Source organism: Heterodontus francisci, chromosome 7 (assembly GCF_036365525.1).
Source record: "Heterodontus francisci isolate sHetFra1 chromosome 7, sHetFra1.hap1, whole genome shotgun sequence".
Classification (NCBI taxonomy): Eukaryota; Metazoa; Chordata; class Chondrichthyes; order Heterodontiformes; family Heterodontidae; genus Heterodontus; species Heterodontus francisci.
In genome coordinates, this window is record NC_090377.1 from 14855144 (window position 1) to 14868360 (window position 13217).

At 45.5% G+C, this 13217-nt stretch overlaps 1 protein-coding gene across 1 annotated transcript; it reads right to left on the reverse strand.

The window, feature by feature from the left end:
- Positions 1–7578: 7578 nt before the first annotated feature.
- On the reverse strand, positions 7579–12123 carry LOC137371679 (beta-crystallin A2). The gene is made up of 4 exons (XM_068034476.1): positions 11945–12123; positions 9962–10103; positions 9172–9314; positions 7579–7726 (listed from the first exon to the last, which is right to left on the reverse strand). The coding sequence occupies exons 1-4, from the start codon at positions 12100–12102 to the stop codon at positions 7579–7581; spliced, it is 591 nt and encodes a 196-aa protein (XP_067890577.1). The 5' UTR covers positions 12103–12123.
- Positions 12124–13217: the final 1094 nt, after the last annotated feature.

Below are 13217 nucleotides of genomic sequence, written 5' to 3' on the forward strand. Positions count from 1 at the left end.
GGGCCCAGTATTTTTCTTAAACCTTGTTCACTGTAGGAGACTTTTCTCTCTTGGGGTTCATATGCCTTCAATGGTTTCTGAAGCTGGTGAGAGTGAGATGAGAGCAGACAGGAGAGAGGTCTTTTCAGTTAAGGGGCAAACAGCTTTCTGAGTTTTAAAACTCTGTGGCAAGTTAAAATTTTAAAAAGATCCAACTGCCAGTTAGTCATGTGACTAAACTGGTCTGACCACATCTGTTTGTGTATTCGGCCATCTTAGCAGTTAACCTGGAATGCTAGCTTCTCCAGCTTCAACGTCTGGTAATCAAAAGTCAATTGTGGATTAAATTGGAGCAGGAAGTGGCCCCTTTGCCCTTTCCAAGTATTGTCTGTTACTATGCAAATGTCTTTCCAGTCAAGGGTCTGGTGATTTTATTTTTAAGTTCTTTCTTTACTCCAGCAACAGTTAAAAATCAACATTCATGTGGCGAAATTAATGTGTCTCATTCTTGGCAGGTGGGGGCCTGCATGGCACACTACTAAGGGCTAAAAATGCCACTTGCACTCTCCACTATTGTCCTGTATGTTCCCCGGTCTGCAGTCTTCCTTCCAATAAACGCAGGCGCAGTCCCATGATTTGAACTTCCGGTATGAGGCAGGTATATAGAAAAGAAGCTTTTACCACTGAAAAATCAGGATGGTTTCCTCTATGTGTGGGGTTGTAGGGTGCTGATTAGGCCTGATTTTAACCTCTGCCCAGTAAAAGATGAGCAGGATAAGATTATTTAAGTTGGTGGGCAGGTCATGCCTAGTTCCCGACCACTTCTCACCGCTCCCCATCTTAAATTGACTGAAGTCTGGAGGTCAGTTTTAACACAGAAGAGACCAAGATCAGTTTTGAGAAAAGATGAAAGAAAGACTTGCATTTATATAGCACCTTTCATGATCTCAGGATGTCCCAAAGTATTTTTACAGCCAATGAAGTACTTTTGAAGTGCAGTTAATTTTGTAATGTAGGAAACACAGCAGCCAATTTGCACACAGCAAGATCCCATAAGCAACAATGAGATAAGGGTTAAATATTGGCTAGGACACTGGGGTGAGTGCCCTGCTGTTCTTCGAATGTTGCCATGGAATTTTTACGTCCACCTGAGAGGGAAGACAGGGGACTCGGTTTAACATCTCATCGGAAAGACGGAAGCTGTGACCGTGATGTGTTATCTCAGGACTGCCCTGGGAGTGTCAGCCTGGATTACGTGTTCAAGTCTCTGGAGTGGGACTCACACCTGCAACCTTCTGACTCCAAGGTGAGAGTGCAACCCACTGAGCCACTACTGACATTAAAAAATGTTTACTTTTATGTCAAATACTTGTAGGCCGGGAGGAGCCTACTGGTTCATTCTTCCTCAGAAATCTATGATTTCCCCATAGTACAGTCTTGGACCCACCAGTGAAATCTGTGAACTCATGGCCAGGTGAGACCCAGGTAAGTTCATACTTCAATTTACATTTTAAAGGCTCCTTGAAAGGGTATAAGAAATACGAGCAGGAGTAGGCCCACAGTTCAGTAACATCAATTTCTCTTTCCCACCCGATCCCCATATCCCTTGATTACCGTAGTGCCTGAAAAATCTATCAATCTCTATCTCCAATAAACTCAAGAATTCAGCATTCTTAGTCCTGTGGGGTAGAGAATTCCAAAGATTCACAACCCTCTGAGTGAAGAAATTTCTCCCCCTCTCAGTCCTAAAAGGCCAACCCCTTATTCTGTGACTATGGACCCTAGTTCCAGACTCTCCAGCCAAGGGAAACAACCTCTCAGCATATACCCTATCAAGCCTTTTAAGAATGTTGTGCGTTTCAATGCAATTGCTTCCGATTTTTCTAAATTCTAGAGAATATAGGCCTATTCTACTTGATTTCTCCTCAAAGGACAATGCCTTTATCACAGGAATCAATCCAGTGAACTTTGTTGCACCCCCACTAAGGCAAGTATATCCCTCCTTAGGTAGGGAGACAAATATTGTACACAGTATTCCAGGTATTTGCTCACCCAAGCCCTATGTAATTGCAGCAAGCATTCCTACTCTTATACTCCAATTCCCTTGCAATAAAGCGTAATATACCATTTGCCTTCCTAATTGCTTGCTATATCTCTTCCTATGTTCCTACAATCAAACGTTACGCCCTACCATCCTGAAAATGACTCATTTATTCCAAATCTCTATTTTCTGTCTGTGAGCCAATCCTCAAGCCATGCTAATAGATTACCTGCAGTCCCATGAGCCCTAATCTTCTGTAATAACCTCTTATGTGGCACCTTAACCAATGCCTTCTGAAAATATAAATATACTATATCCGCTGGTTCCCCTTTATCTACTCTGTTATATCTTCAAAAAAAACTCTATTGAAATTGCAATACATTTCATAAAACAGTGCTGACTCTGCCTAACATATTGTGATTTTCTAAGTGCCATGTCCTTAGTAATAGATTCTAGCGTTGTACCTACTACTGATGTCAGACAATCTGGCCCATTGTTCCCCATATTCTGCCTTCTTTCTTGAACAGCAGGATTACATTTGCTACCTTCCAATCCATGGGGACCATTCCAGAATCGAGGGAATTCTGAGGAATCAAAACGGATCCATCCATTTCTGCAGCCACCTCTTAAAACTCGAGGATATAAACCATCAGGTTCAGGGGATTTGTTAATTTTCAGTCCCTATTAATTTGCCCAGAACTTTTAATTAACTAATATTAATTACTTTAAGTTCTTCACTCTCCTTAGTCCCGTGGCTTGTTCAGTATGTTCATTCTGTCTTTCAGTGTGAAGACAAACACAAAATATTTGTTTAACATCTCTGCCATTTCCTTATTCCTTATTATAATTTCTTTTGTCTCTGTCATTAAGGGACCCATGATTACTTTCGCTATTCCCTTCCTTTTTTATTTATTCATTCATGGGATGTGGGCATCGGTGTCTAGGCTAGCATTTATTGCCCATCCCTAATTGCCCTTGAGAAGGTGGTGGTGAGCTGCCTTCTTAAACTGATGCAGTCCATGTGAGGTAGGTACACCCACAGTGCTGTTAGGAAGGGAGTTCCAGGATTTTGACCCAGTGACAGTGAAGGAACAGCGATATAGTTCCAAGTCAGGATGGTGTGTGACTTGGAGGGAAACTTGCAGGTGGTGGTGGTTCCATGCATCTGCTGCCCTTGTCCCTCTAGTTAGTAGAGGTCGCGGGTTTGGAAGGTGCTGTCTAAGGAGCCTTGGTGCGTTGCTGCAGTGCATCTTGTAGATGGTACACACTGAGCCGGTTGAGGAGGGAGTGAATGTTTGTGGATGGGGTGCCAATCAAGCGGGCTGCTTTGTCCTGGATGGTGTCGAGCTTCTTGAGTGTTGTTGGAGTTGCACCCATCCAGGCAAGTGGAGAGTATTCCATCACACTCCTGACTTGTGCCTTGTAGATGGCGGACAGGCTTTGGGGAGTCAGGAGGTGAGTTACTCGTCGCAGGATTCTTAGCCTCTGACCTGCTCTTGTAGCCAGAGTATTTATTTGGCTACTCCAGTTCAATTTCTGGTCAATGGTAGCCCCTAGGATGTTGATAGTGGGGGATTCAGCAATGGTAATGCCACTGAATGACAAGGGGAGATGGTTAGATTCTCTCTTGTTGGAGATGGTCATTGCCTGTCACTTGTGTGGCACTAATGTTATCAGCCCAAACCTGGATATTGTCCAGGACTTATTGCATTTCTACACGGACTGCTTCAGTATCTGAGGAATCTCGAATGGTGCTGACCATTGTGCAATCATCAGCGAACATCCCCACTTCTGACCTTATGTTTGAAGGAAGGTCATTGATAAAGCAGCTGAAGATGGTTGGGCCTAGGAAACTACCCTGAGGAACTCCTGCAGTGATGTCCTGGAGCTCAGATGATTGACCTCCAACAACCACAACCATCTTCCTTTGTGCTAGGTATGACTCCAAACAGCGGAGAGTTTCCCCCTGATTCCCATTGACATCAGTTTTGCTAGGGCTCCTTGATGCCATACTCAGTCAAATGATGCCTTGATGTTAAGGGCAGTCACTCTCACCTCACCTCTTGAGTTCAGCTCTTTTGTCCATGTTTGAACCAAGGCTGTAATGAGGTCAGGTGCTGAGTGGCCCTGGCAGAACCGAAACTGAGCGTCACTGAGCAGGTAATTGCTAAGCAAGTGCTGCTTGATGGCACTGTTGATGACACCTTCCATCAGTTTACTGATGATTGAGAGTAGACTGATGGGGCAGTAATTGGCCGGGTTGGACTTGTCCTGCTTTTTGTGTACAGGACCTGCCTGGGCAATTTTCCACATTGCCGGGTAGATGCCAGTGTTGTAGCTGTACAGGAACAGCTTGGCTAGGGGTGCAGCAGGTTCTGGAGCACAGGTCTTCAGTACTATTGCCAGAATATTGTCAGGGCCCATAGCCTTTGCAGTATCCAGTGCCTTCAGTCGTTTCTTGATATCACACGGAGTGAATTGAATTGGCTGAAGACTGGCATCTGTGATGCTGGGGACTTCAGGAGGAGGCTGAGATGGATCATTAACTCGGCACTTCTGGCTGAAGATTGTTGCAAATGCTTCAGCCTTATTTTTCGCACCTATCTGCTGGGCTCCCCCATCTTTGAGGATGGGGATATTTGTGGAGCCACCTCCTCCAGTTAATTGTTTATTTGTCCACCACCATTCACGGCTGGATGCGGCAGGACTGCAGAGCTTAGATCCATTGGTTTTGGGATGGCTTCGCTCTGTCTATCGCATGCTGCTTATGCGGTTTGGCATGCAAGTAGTCCTGGGTTGTAGCTTCACCAGGTTGACACCTCATTTTGAGGTTTGCCTGGTGCTGCTCCTGGCATGCCTTCCTGTGCTCTTCATTGAACCAGGGTTGGTTTCCTGGCTTGATGGTAATGGTCAAGTGGGGAATATGCCGGGCCATGAGGTTACTCCATGTGAAGGCGGGACTTCATCTCCACAAGGACTGTGTGATGGTCACTCCTACCAATACTGTCATGGACAGATGCATCTGTGGCAGGCAGGTTGGTGAGGATGAGGTCAAGTATGCTTTTCCCTCTTGTTGGTTCCCTCACCACCTGCCGCAGACCCAGTCTTTTGCAGATATGTCCTTTAGGACTCGGCCAGCTCGATCAGTAGTGGTGCTACCGAGCCACTCTTGGTGATGAATATAGAAGTTCCCCACCCAGAGTACATTCTGCGCCCTTGCCACTCTCAGTGTTTCCTCCAAGTCGTGTTCAACATGGAGGAGTACTGACTTAGCAGCTGAGGGGGGTGCGGTAGGTGGTAATCAGCAGGAGGTTTCCTTGCCCATGTTGGACCTGATGCCATGAGACTTCATGGGATCCAGAGTCGATGTTGAGGACTCCCAGGGCAACTCCCTCCCTACTGTATACCACTGTGCTGCCACCTCTGGTGGGTCTGTCCTGCCGGTGGGACAAGACATACCTGGAGATAGTGATTGCAGTGTTTGGGACATTGTCTGTAAGGTATGATTCTGTGAGTATGACTATATCAGGCTGTTGATGACTAGTCTGTGGGACGGCTCTCCCACCTTTGGCACAAGCCCCCAGATGTTAGTAAGGAGGACTTTGCAGGGTCAACAGGGCTGGAGTTGCTGTAGTCGTTTCCGGTGCCTAGGTCGATGCCGGGTGGTCCGTCCGGTTTCATTCCTTTTTACTGACTTCGGAGCGGTTAGATACAACTGAGTGGCTTGCTAGGCCAGTTCAGAGGGCATGTAAGAGTTAACCACATTGCTGTGGGTCTGGAGTCACATGTAGGCCAGACCAGGTAAGGACAGCAGATTTCCTTCCCTAAAGGACATTAGTGAACCAGATGGGTTTTTACAATAATCGACAATGGTTTTATGGCCATCATTAGACTAGCTTTTAATTCCAGATTTATTAATTGTATTCAAATTCCACCTTCTGCTGTGGTGGGATTCGAACCCATGTCCCCAGAGCAATACCCTGGGTCTCTGGTTTACTAGTCCACTGACAATACCACTACGCCACCCCCTCCCCCATACTTCTAAATTTTCTTACCATCTGTTTTTATATTTCTTGCTAGTTTACTCTAATATCCTACTTTCTTCCTCTTTGTCAAATTCTTGATCATCCTTTGTTGATTTTTAAAGCCCTCACAATCCTTCGGGTTTACTACTCATTTTGGCAACATTGTAAGTTTTTTAAAAAAAATTTCATTGGATGTGAGCATCACTGGCAAGACTAGCAGTTGTTGTCCATCCTTAATTTCCCTTGAACTGAGTGGCTTACTAAACCATTTCAGAGTGCAGTTAAGAGTCAACCACATTGCTGTGGATCTGGTGTCACATCTAGGTCAGACCAGGTAAGGACAGCAGATTTCCTTCCCTAAAGGACATTAGTGAGCCAGATGGGTTTTTACGACAATTGATGATAGCTTCATGGCAGCATTACTGAAACTAGCTTTCAATTACAGATTTTTATGAATTAAATTGATTAATTAATTGGATTTAAATTCCACAAGCTGCCATGGTGGGATTTGATCCTATGGCCCAGTGCACTAGCTGGGGCCTCTGGATTACTAGTTCAGTGACATTACCACTACGTCACCATCTTAATCTGATACTATCTTTAACTTCTCTCGTTAGCTGTCGCTGTACCACCTTTCCAGTGGAGTTTTTATTCCTTAAAGGGATGTATTGTCATTGAGAATCCTGGGGTCAGGAAGAGAGGTTGAATAGATTAGGATTATTTTCATTAGAAAGGCGGAGGTTGAGGGGGGACCTGATTGAGGTGTACAAAATCATGAGAGGTATAGACAGGGTGGATAGCAAGAAGCTTTTTCCCAGAGTGGGGGATTCAAATACTAGGGGTCACGAGTTCAAAGTGAGAGGGGAAAAGTTTAGGGGGGATATGCGTGGAAAGTTCTTTATGCAGAGGGTGGTGGGTGCCTGGAACGCGTTGCCAGCGGAGGTGGTAGATGCGAACACGATAGCGTCTTTTAAGATGTATCTAGACAGGTACATGAATGGGCAGGAAGCAAAGAGATACAGACCCTTAGAAAATAGGCGACATGTTTAGGTGGAGGATCTGGATCGGCGCAGGCTTGGAGGGCCGAAGGGCCTGTTCCTGTGCTGTAATTTTCTTTGTTCTTTGTTTTTTTTAGGCCCATCAGGATACCTAGGACTCGCTCTCCAACCTGATCTGCATACAGTTCAAACTATATTTTCAGTTTGAGCTCACTGAGTGCATGGTTGGCGGCTTAGAAGAGGTGATCCCTCAGCATTATTCAACATGGTCCCATTGAGTCTTCAGTCCAGCCTTGGCTATGCCACATCCAATCTTGCAAGAAGCACAATCAGTCAGTTAGAGCTCTCCTGGGATAGAGCTCAACCTTCAATTAACGCAGCTCGGTAAAGAAAGGCAAGATTCTCCTCAAATTAGCTAATGGCCAATAAATACAGTAACAACTCTCAAGTGTTTTGTAGGATGCTTTTGTTTTATTGTTCACTACAGTTACTTCTTTGTACTGGTGGGCCCGATGATAGGTGAGCTCTCCATGGCTTAGTGCTGGATTCGGCGGATAGACTGCAGCTGGTTGGTGTGGGCCTGGGTACTGTACTCATTGTAGTTCTTGAACTCACCATTGTGCCTGTCCCTCTCAAAGATGTATTGGTAACCCCTGTATCCTGGGTACTGGTAGCCAACCCACCTGTAACAAAAATGACGTGTATTTATATAGAACCTGTAATGTCGTAAAACTTCCTCATGGCACTCCACAGGAATGTTAGCAAACAAAAATTTGTCAAACAAAAATTTGACACCGAGCCGCATAAGGCGATATTAGGACAGATCAAAAGCGTGATCAAAGTGGTAGGATTTGAGAAGTGTGCTAACAGAGGAGAGAGACGCAGAGAGGTTTAAGCAGAAAATTCCAAAGCTTCGGATCTAGGCAGCTGAAGGCATAACTGCCAATGGTGGAGTGATGGAAATCAAGGGCCGAGATTTAACATGGAGGAGGTGGCCCCATCGCCTCTGCCAGCCCTGGAAACCATGACCGGATTTTAACGTCATCGGGCAATTAGTTGCCTGAGGTTGTGGCTTCTGCGCTACCCCACCTCCCACCCCAAGGCAGGATGTCCCACCTCCAAGAGCTACCACCCAATCAGATGGATGGCAGCTCTTCAGTGTCAGTAGTGCCACTGGGAGCAGTGGCCACTGCTGGGAATGCAGTCAGCCTGGGACCAGGAGCAGAAATGGAGGTCTGGAGTAAAGGTAAGTGGGGCAGGTTCGCCAGGGCTAATGAGGCAGGGCAGGGTGCGTGGGTGGCGATCGAGTGTCTGGGAGGGGCTCTTCTATTGGGAGCAGCCTTTGCTACTGGTGGGGGCACTCCATGGGGCATATTGTACCCAAACAGGAGGGACCCATCCCTTGAATTTGCAGTCAGCATCACATGGCATGGTCCCACATCCCCCCGCAGCTGGTAAAATACCAGCGGAGGTGGGTAGGTGATGGGCACAGCACCCCCTACCACCCCACTTGATTTTATGCCTCCCCCCGCCTCCTGGTCCACTCCTGGGGGTTAAAATTCCAGCCAAGGGCTGCGCAAGAGGCCAGAATTGGAGGAGCGCAGAGACCTCAGAGGACTCTATGGATAGGGGAGGTTACAGAAATAGGGAGTGACGGGGCGATGAAGGAATTTGAAAATGTCATCAGAGAATGCACCATGACTGCATCGCACTGTCTCCAACTCAAACTTCTCCTTCCATAGACCCTCTGAACTGTCGAACTAATTTCTTTCCTCAGTGTTCCCCTTCCTCCTACAATCTACAAACTTACCATCCAATAGAGTTGCACGGAGGCCTCAAAATCATGGGGGCTCTTAGCTGCTGGAACAAGGGGCTCACCAACACAACAGAGAAGGAAAAGTCGACCCTATTGCCAGTGAAGAGCCCACAGTTGCTCCCTTTTTGAATGTAATTCCATTCCATTCATTTTGTATTTACACCTCACATTAGGTTTGCCCAATGCACAATACTTTACATCAAACCCCTGGCCAAGATGGCATACTTTCTCTCAGGTGGTGGGGAGGAGAGACGTGGATATGTGTAACTGTGTGGAAGGACATCACTGCCAGCCTGACCACTGGTTACTTACGCTCCAGAGCTGACCTTGATGGAAGCAACTTCCTTGTTACACCAACCCATGGCCTGCAGAGATGGGTAGTCATCACATAACTCAAACTTACGGCCCTGGAAGTTCTCATTTTCAAACAGGGTTATCTTACTGTCACTGTGGTTCTAGGAACAGAGAGAAAGAATGAAAGTGTCTGCATTATAAATGTGTAATATATAACATCTCAAGTCTCCAGAAGGACATCAACCATGAAGTGCTAACGTCAGATATTCTGACTTGGAATCACTTATTGTCCACTTTTCCATTTGGATCCTGAATGCAATGTCATCCAGACCATGTGTTGTCTTACGTGTAACATATTCCAGCCCATGTATTCTCTCACATGTAAGACGTTTCAATCTGTGTTACCCTATGCATAAAGCACCCCAACTTGCATATCCTGTGTAGTGTAGTCCAGTCCATGTATTATCCCATGTGTAACATACCCCAGTCCATGTATTTTCCTGTGCATAACATGCTCCAATCCATGTGCTATCCTTTATGTAAGTCACCTCAGCCTATGTATAGTCTCTGTGTGTAATCCATGCTAATCTCTGTGTTATCCTTTCTATGGGATGGTGAGTTGGGGAGATCTGCTCTGTACACTGAGTAATCAGTGGCCTGATTCTTTATAAACATGCTTGGAATGTCATTATGTGCAGCACACAGAGGAAACAATCCCTCAATATTACCTCTTTTTGATAATTGCAGGCTTGGAATTATCGAACATTACAGAGGCGAAAGAAAGAGTCAAAGATTAAGAGAGACTTACGGCGCATTTGATAGGGCGAAAGGAGAGCAGGTGCTCTGTCCTGTAGCCGCTGTTGCCACTCCAGGCATCCCAGTGTGGATAGTCACCCTTCTCCAGAATAAACTGCTGCCCCTGAAATTCTGGGTACTCATAACCCACCCAGCTACAAGTGAAAGTGAGAGACAAGACATTCAGTGATTTTCCCTGCAAATAGGCAACCTCTCATGACCCTGATATACCACAGCCTATATGTATTCACAGCTCTCCCACCGCCTCCATCCCCAACACTTTTTCCCTCTCCTGAAAGTGGCAACTAATTTGGGGCTACATTTCCACGGGTATGACACTCATTCCGAAACCGATCCCAGAGGGAGTTCTTCATTCATGAGTTTCAACAGTGAGTATCAGCAGGCAATTCGACCACATGGGCTATTACAGCCGGGTCCAAAGCTTCCACAGCTGACATCTGCGCAGTCGCACGCACACTTTCATCAGATGGCAGTCAGACACATAAATTCTGACTGACCTTTCCCCTCACCTTATACCTGAACCCTGCCCCCAGATAATATTGGTGCCTGGAATTCTGTGCCTTGCGCATAGCAAGTCAAATGCCTCGGTTCACTTGATAAAGCGAGAAAGACTTGCATTTATATAGCACCTTTCACAACCTCAGGACTTCCCAAAGTGCTTTACAGCCAATTAAATACCTTTAAAGTGTAGTCATTGTTGTATGGTAGGAAAAGGCGGCAGCCAATTTATGCACAGTAAGCTCCCACAAACAGTAAGGTGATTATGACCTGATAATCTATTTTAGGCATGTTGGTTGAGAGAGAAATATTGGCCAGGATACTGGCGGGAACAATGACTTAAACTTCAAAAACTATTTCATTGACTGTAAAGAGCTTTGGGATGTCCTAAGGTGCTATATAAATGCAAGTCTTCCCTTGTTCTTGAAAAGCCACTTCAAAGGGCATTAAAAAGTCAACCACATAGAGTAGCAACACAAGTAGGTTCTATTCCCTGAAGGGAATAGAAAACCAGTTAGGTATTTACTTTCGTGGATATTACTTCTGGTGCCAGCCTACAGGTGATCAGATTTATTCAACTCAAAATGTCACAAATTATCAGGGTGTGATTCTTGAGTCCAGTACCGCCAGCACTACACCACCCTACTTGTGTGGTTAAATAGGAGTTGGTCAGGGCGTTCACACAGCATGTTTGCAAGCTTCAATCTGTGTCTAATTACACCACATACCTGAGCTGGGAGTGCAGGGGGCACTGAAATGGAAATTGTCTAATCTCCCAGCATTGACATCCCACACAACAACTTGTATTTATGCGGCACCTTTAATGTAGTAAAATGTCCCAAAGTGCTTCATAGGAGTGTTATCAAACAAAATTTGACATTGAGTCACGTAAGGAGATATTTAGACAGGAGGACCAAAAGCTTGGTCAAAGAGGTAGGTTTTGAGGAGCGTCTTAAGGAAGGAAAGCTTAAAGAGAGACAGAGAGTTTTAGGGAGCAAATTACAGAATTTAAGGCTGAAATGATTGAAGACACCAATGTCAATGGTGGACCAATTAAAACCAATGCTGTGCAAGAGGCCAGAATTGGAGAGTGATGAGATCTCAGATGGCTGTAGGGCTGGAGGAGGCAAGACAGGGAAGGGCGAGGCCTTGGAGGAATTTCAACATTAGGATGAGATTTTTAAGATCAAGGAGTTGCCAGACTGGGAACCGATGTAGATCTGTGAGCAAAAGGTGAATGGGACTTGGTGCGAGTTAGGATAGGGACTGCAGGGTTTTGGATGAGCTCAATTATGAGGAGGTGAAAAGGTGGGAGGCTGGCCAGGAATAGTTGAGTCTAGACAACAAAGGCATGAATGAGCAAGTGGATCCAACCACCAGTCAAAACCTAGCATCATGCGTGGTCCTCTACTCCTTACCAATGGCTTAGGTCATGATATGGAGGGTGGGAAGTCACAGCATCATATAGGATACTTACGGTCCACATTCCACCTTAATGGAGCGGATCTTGTTGAATCCCCGCTCCATAATGTTAGGACATTCCAGCATAAACTCGCAATGTTTTCCCTGGAAGTTTTGCTCTTCCCAGATAGTGATCTTCCACTGTCCCATGATATCCATTGGTTGGGTTGTCATCTTGAACTGTACCTTCTGTAACTGCAGAAAGAAGAAAATATCATTAGCAGTGAAAACAAAGAACACTCCCCAGTGGCTCTTGTGATTAAATGCACTGCCCCGTTCTTATTGGTGGCTGTGCCATCAGCTATATTGGCTCGACACTCTGGAATATCCTCTCTAAAATCCCTCCACCTCCCTCTCCTGATGTAGAACTGAGCTATTCGGGTATAAGGTTTTCTCCCAAACTTGTGACTACCACCACCTCAAAGGACAAGGGCAGCAGGTTCATGGAGACACCCTCACCTCCATGCTCCCCTCCAAGTCACACACCATCTGGACTGGGTGTATATCAGTCCTTCATGATCGCCAGGTCAAAATCCTGGAACTCCCTACCTAGCAGCACTATGGAAGTACCTTCACCACAAGCACTACACCGGTTGAAGAAGAGGGCCCATCACCACCTTCTCAAGGGCAGCTAAAGATGGGAATAAATGCTGTCTTTGCCAGGAATGCCCATATCCCAAAAATGCAGTAAAACAAAATGGTTTCATCCACATTTGAGTTCAGTTATTTGATCTCACCTGAAGCAGGATCTGGGCAATGATCTATATTAATGACTCAGATGAAGAGACAGAGAGTACTATATCTAACTTTGCTGGTGATACAAAGCTAGATGGAAAGGTAAGCTGTGGGGAGGATGCAAAGAGATATAGACAGGTTAAGTGAGTGGGCAACAAGATGGCAGATGGAGTATAATGTGGGGAAGTGTGAAGTTATTCACTTTGGTCATAAGAATAGAAAAGCAGAATATTTTTTAAAAGGTGTGAAACTTGTAGGTGTTGCTTTTCAAAGAGACATGGGTGTGCTTGTGCAAGGTTTGCAAAAAGTTAGCATGCAGGTACAGCAAGAAATTAGGAATGCAAATGCCATGTTGGCCTTTATTGCAAGAGGATTGGAGTACAGGAAAAAAGATGTCTTGCTACAATTGTACAGGGTTCTGGTGAGACCACATCTGGAGTAATGTGTGCAGTTTTGGTCCCCACATTTAAGAAAGGATGTACTTGCATTGGAGGTGGTACAGTGAAGGTTCACTAGATTGGTCCCTGGGTTGACAGGATTGTCCTGTAAGAAGA

What these genes read in the sequence shown, in the direction of transcription:
- LOC137371679 (XM_068034476.1), bottom strand. Translation starts at nt 12,102, where the DNA reads ATGACAACCCAACCAATGGATATCATGGGACAGTGGAAGATCACTATC. An exon ending in ATTAAGGTGGAATGTGGACC is followed by an intron (nt 10,104 to 11,944) that starts GTAAGTATCCTA and finishes TTTCACTTGTAG; the next exon opens with CTGGGTGGGTTATGAGTACC. An exon ending in ATCAAGGTCAGCTCTGGAGC is followed by an intron (nt 7,727 to 9,171) that starts GTAAGTAACCAG and finishes TTTTTGTTACAG; the next exon opens with GTGGGTTGGCTACCAGTACC.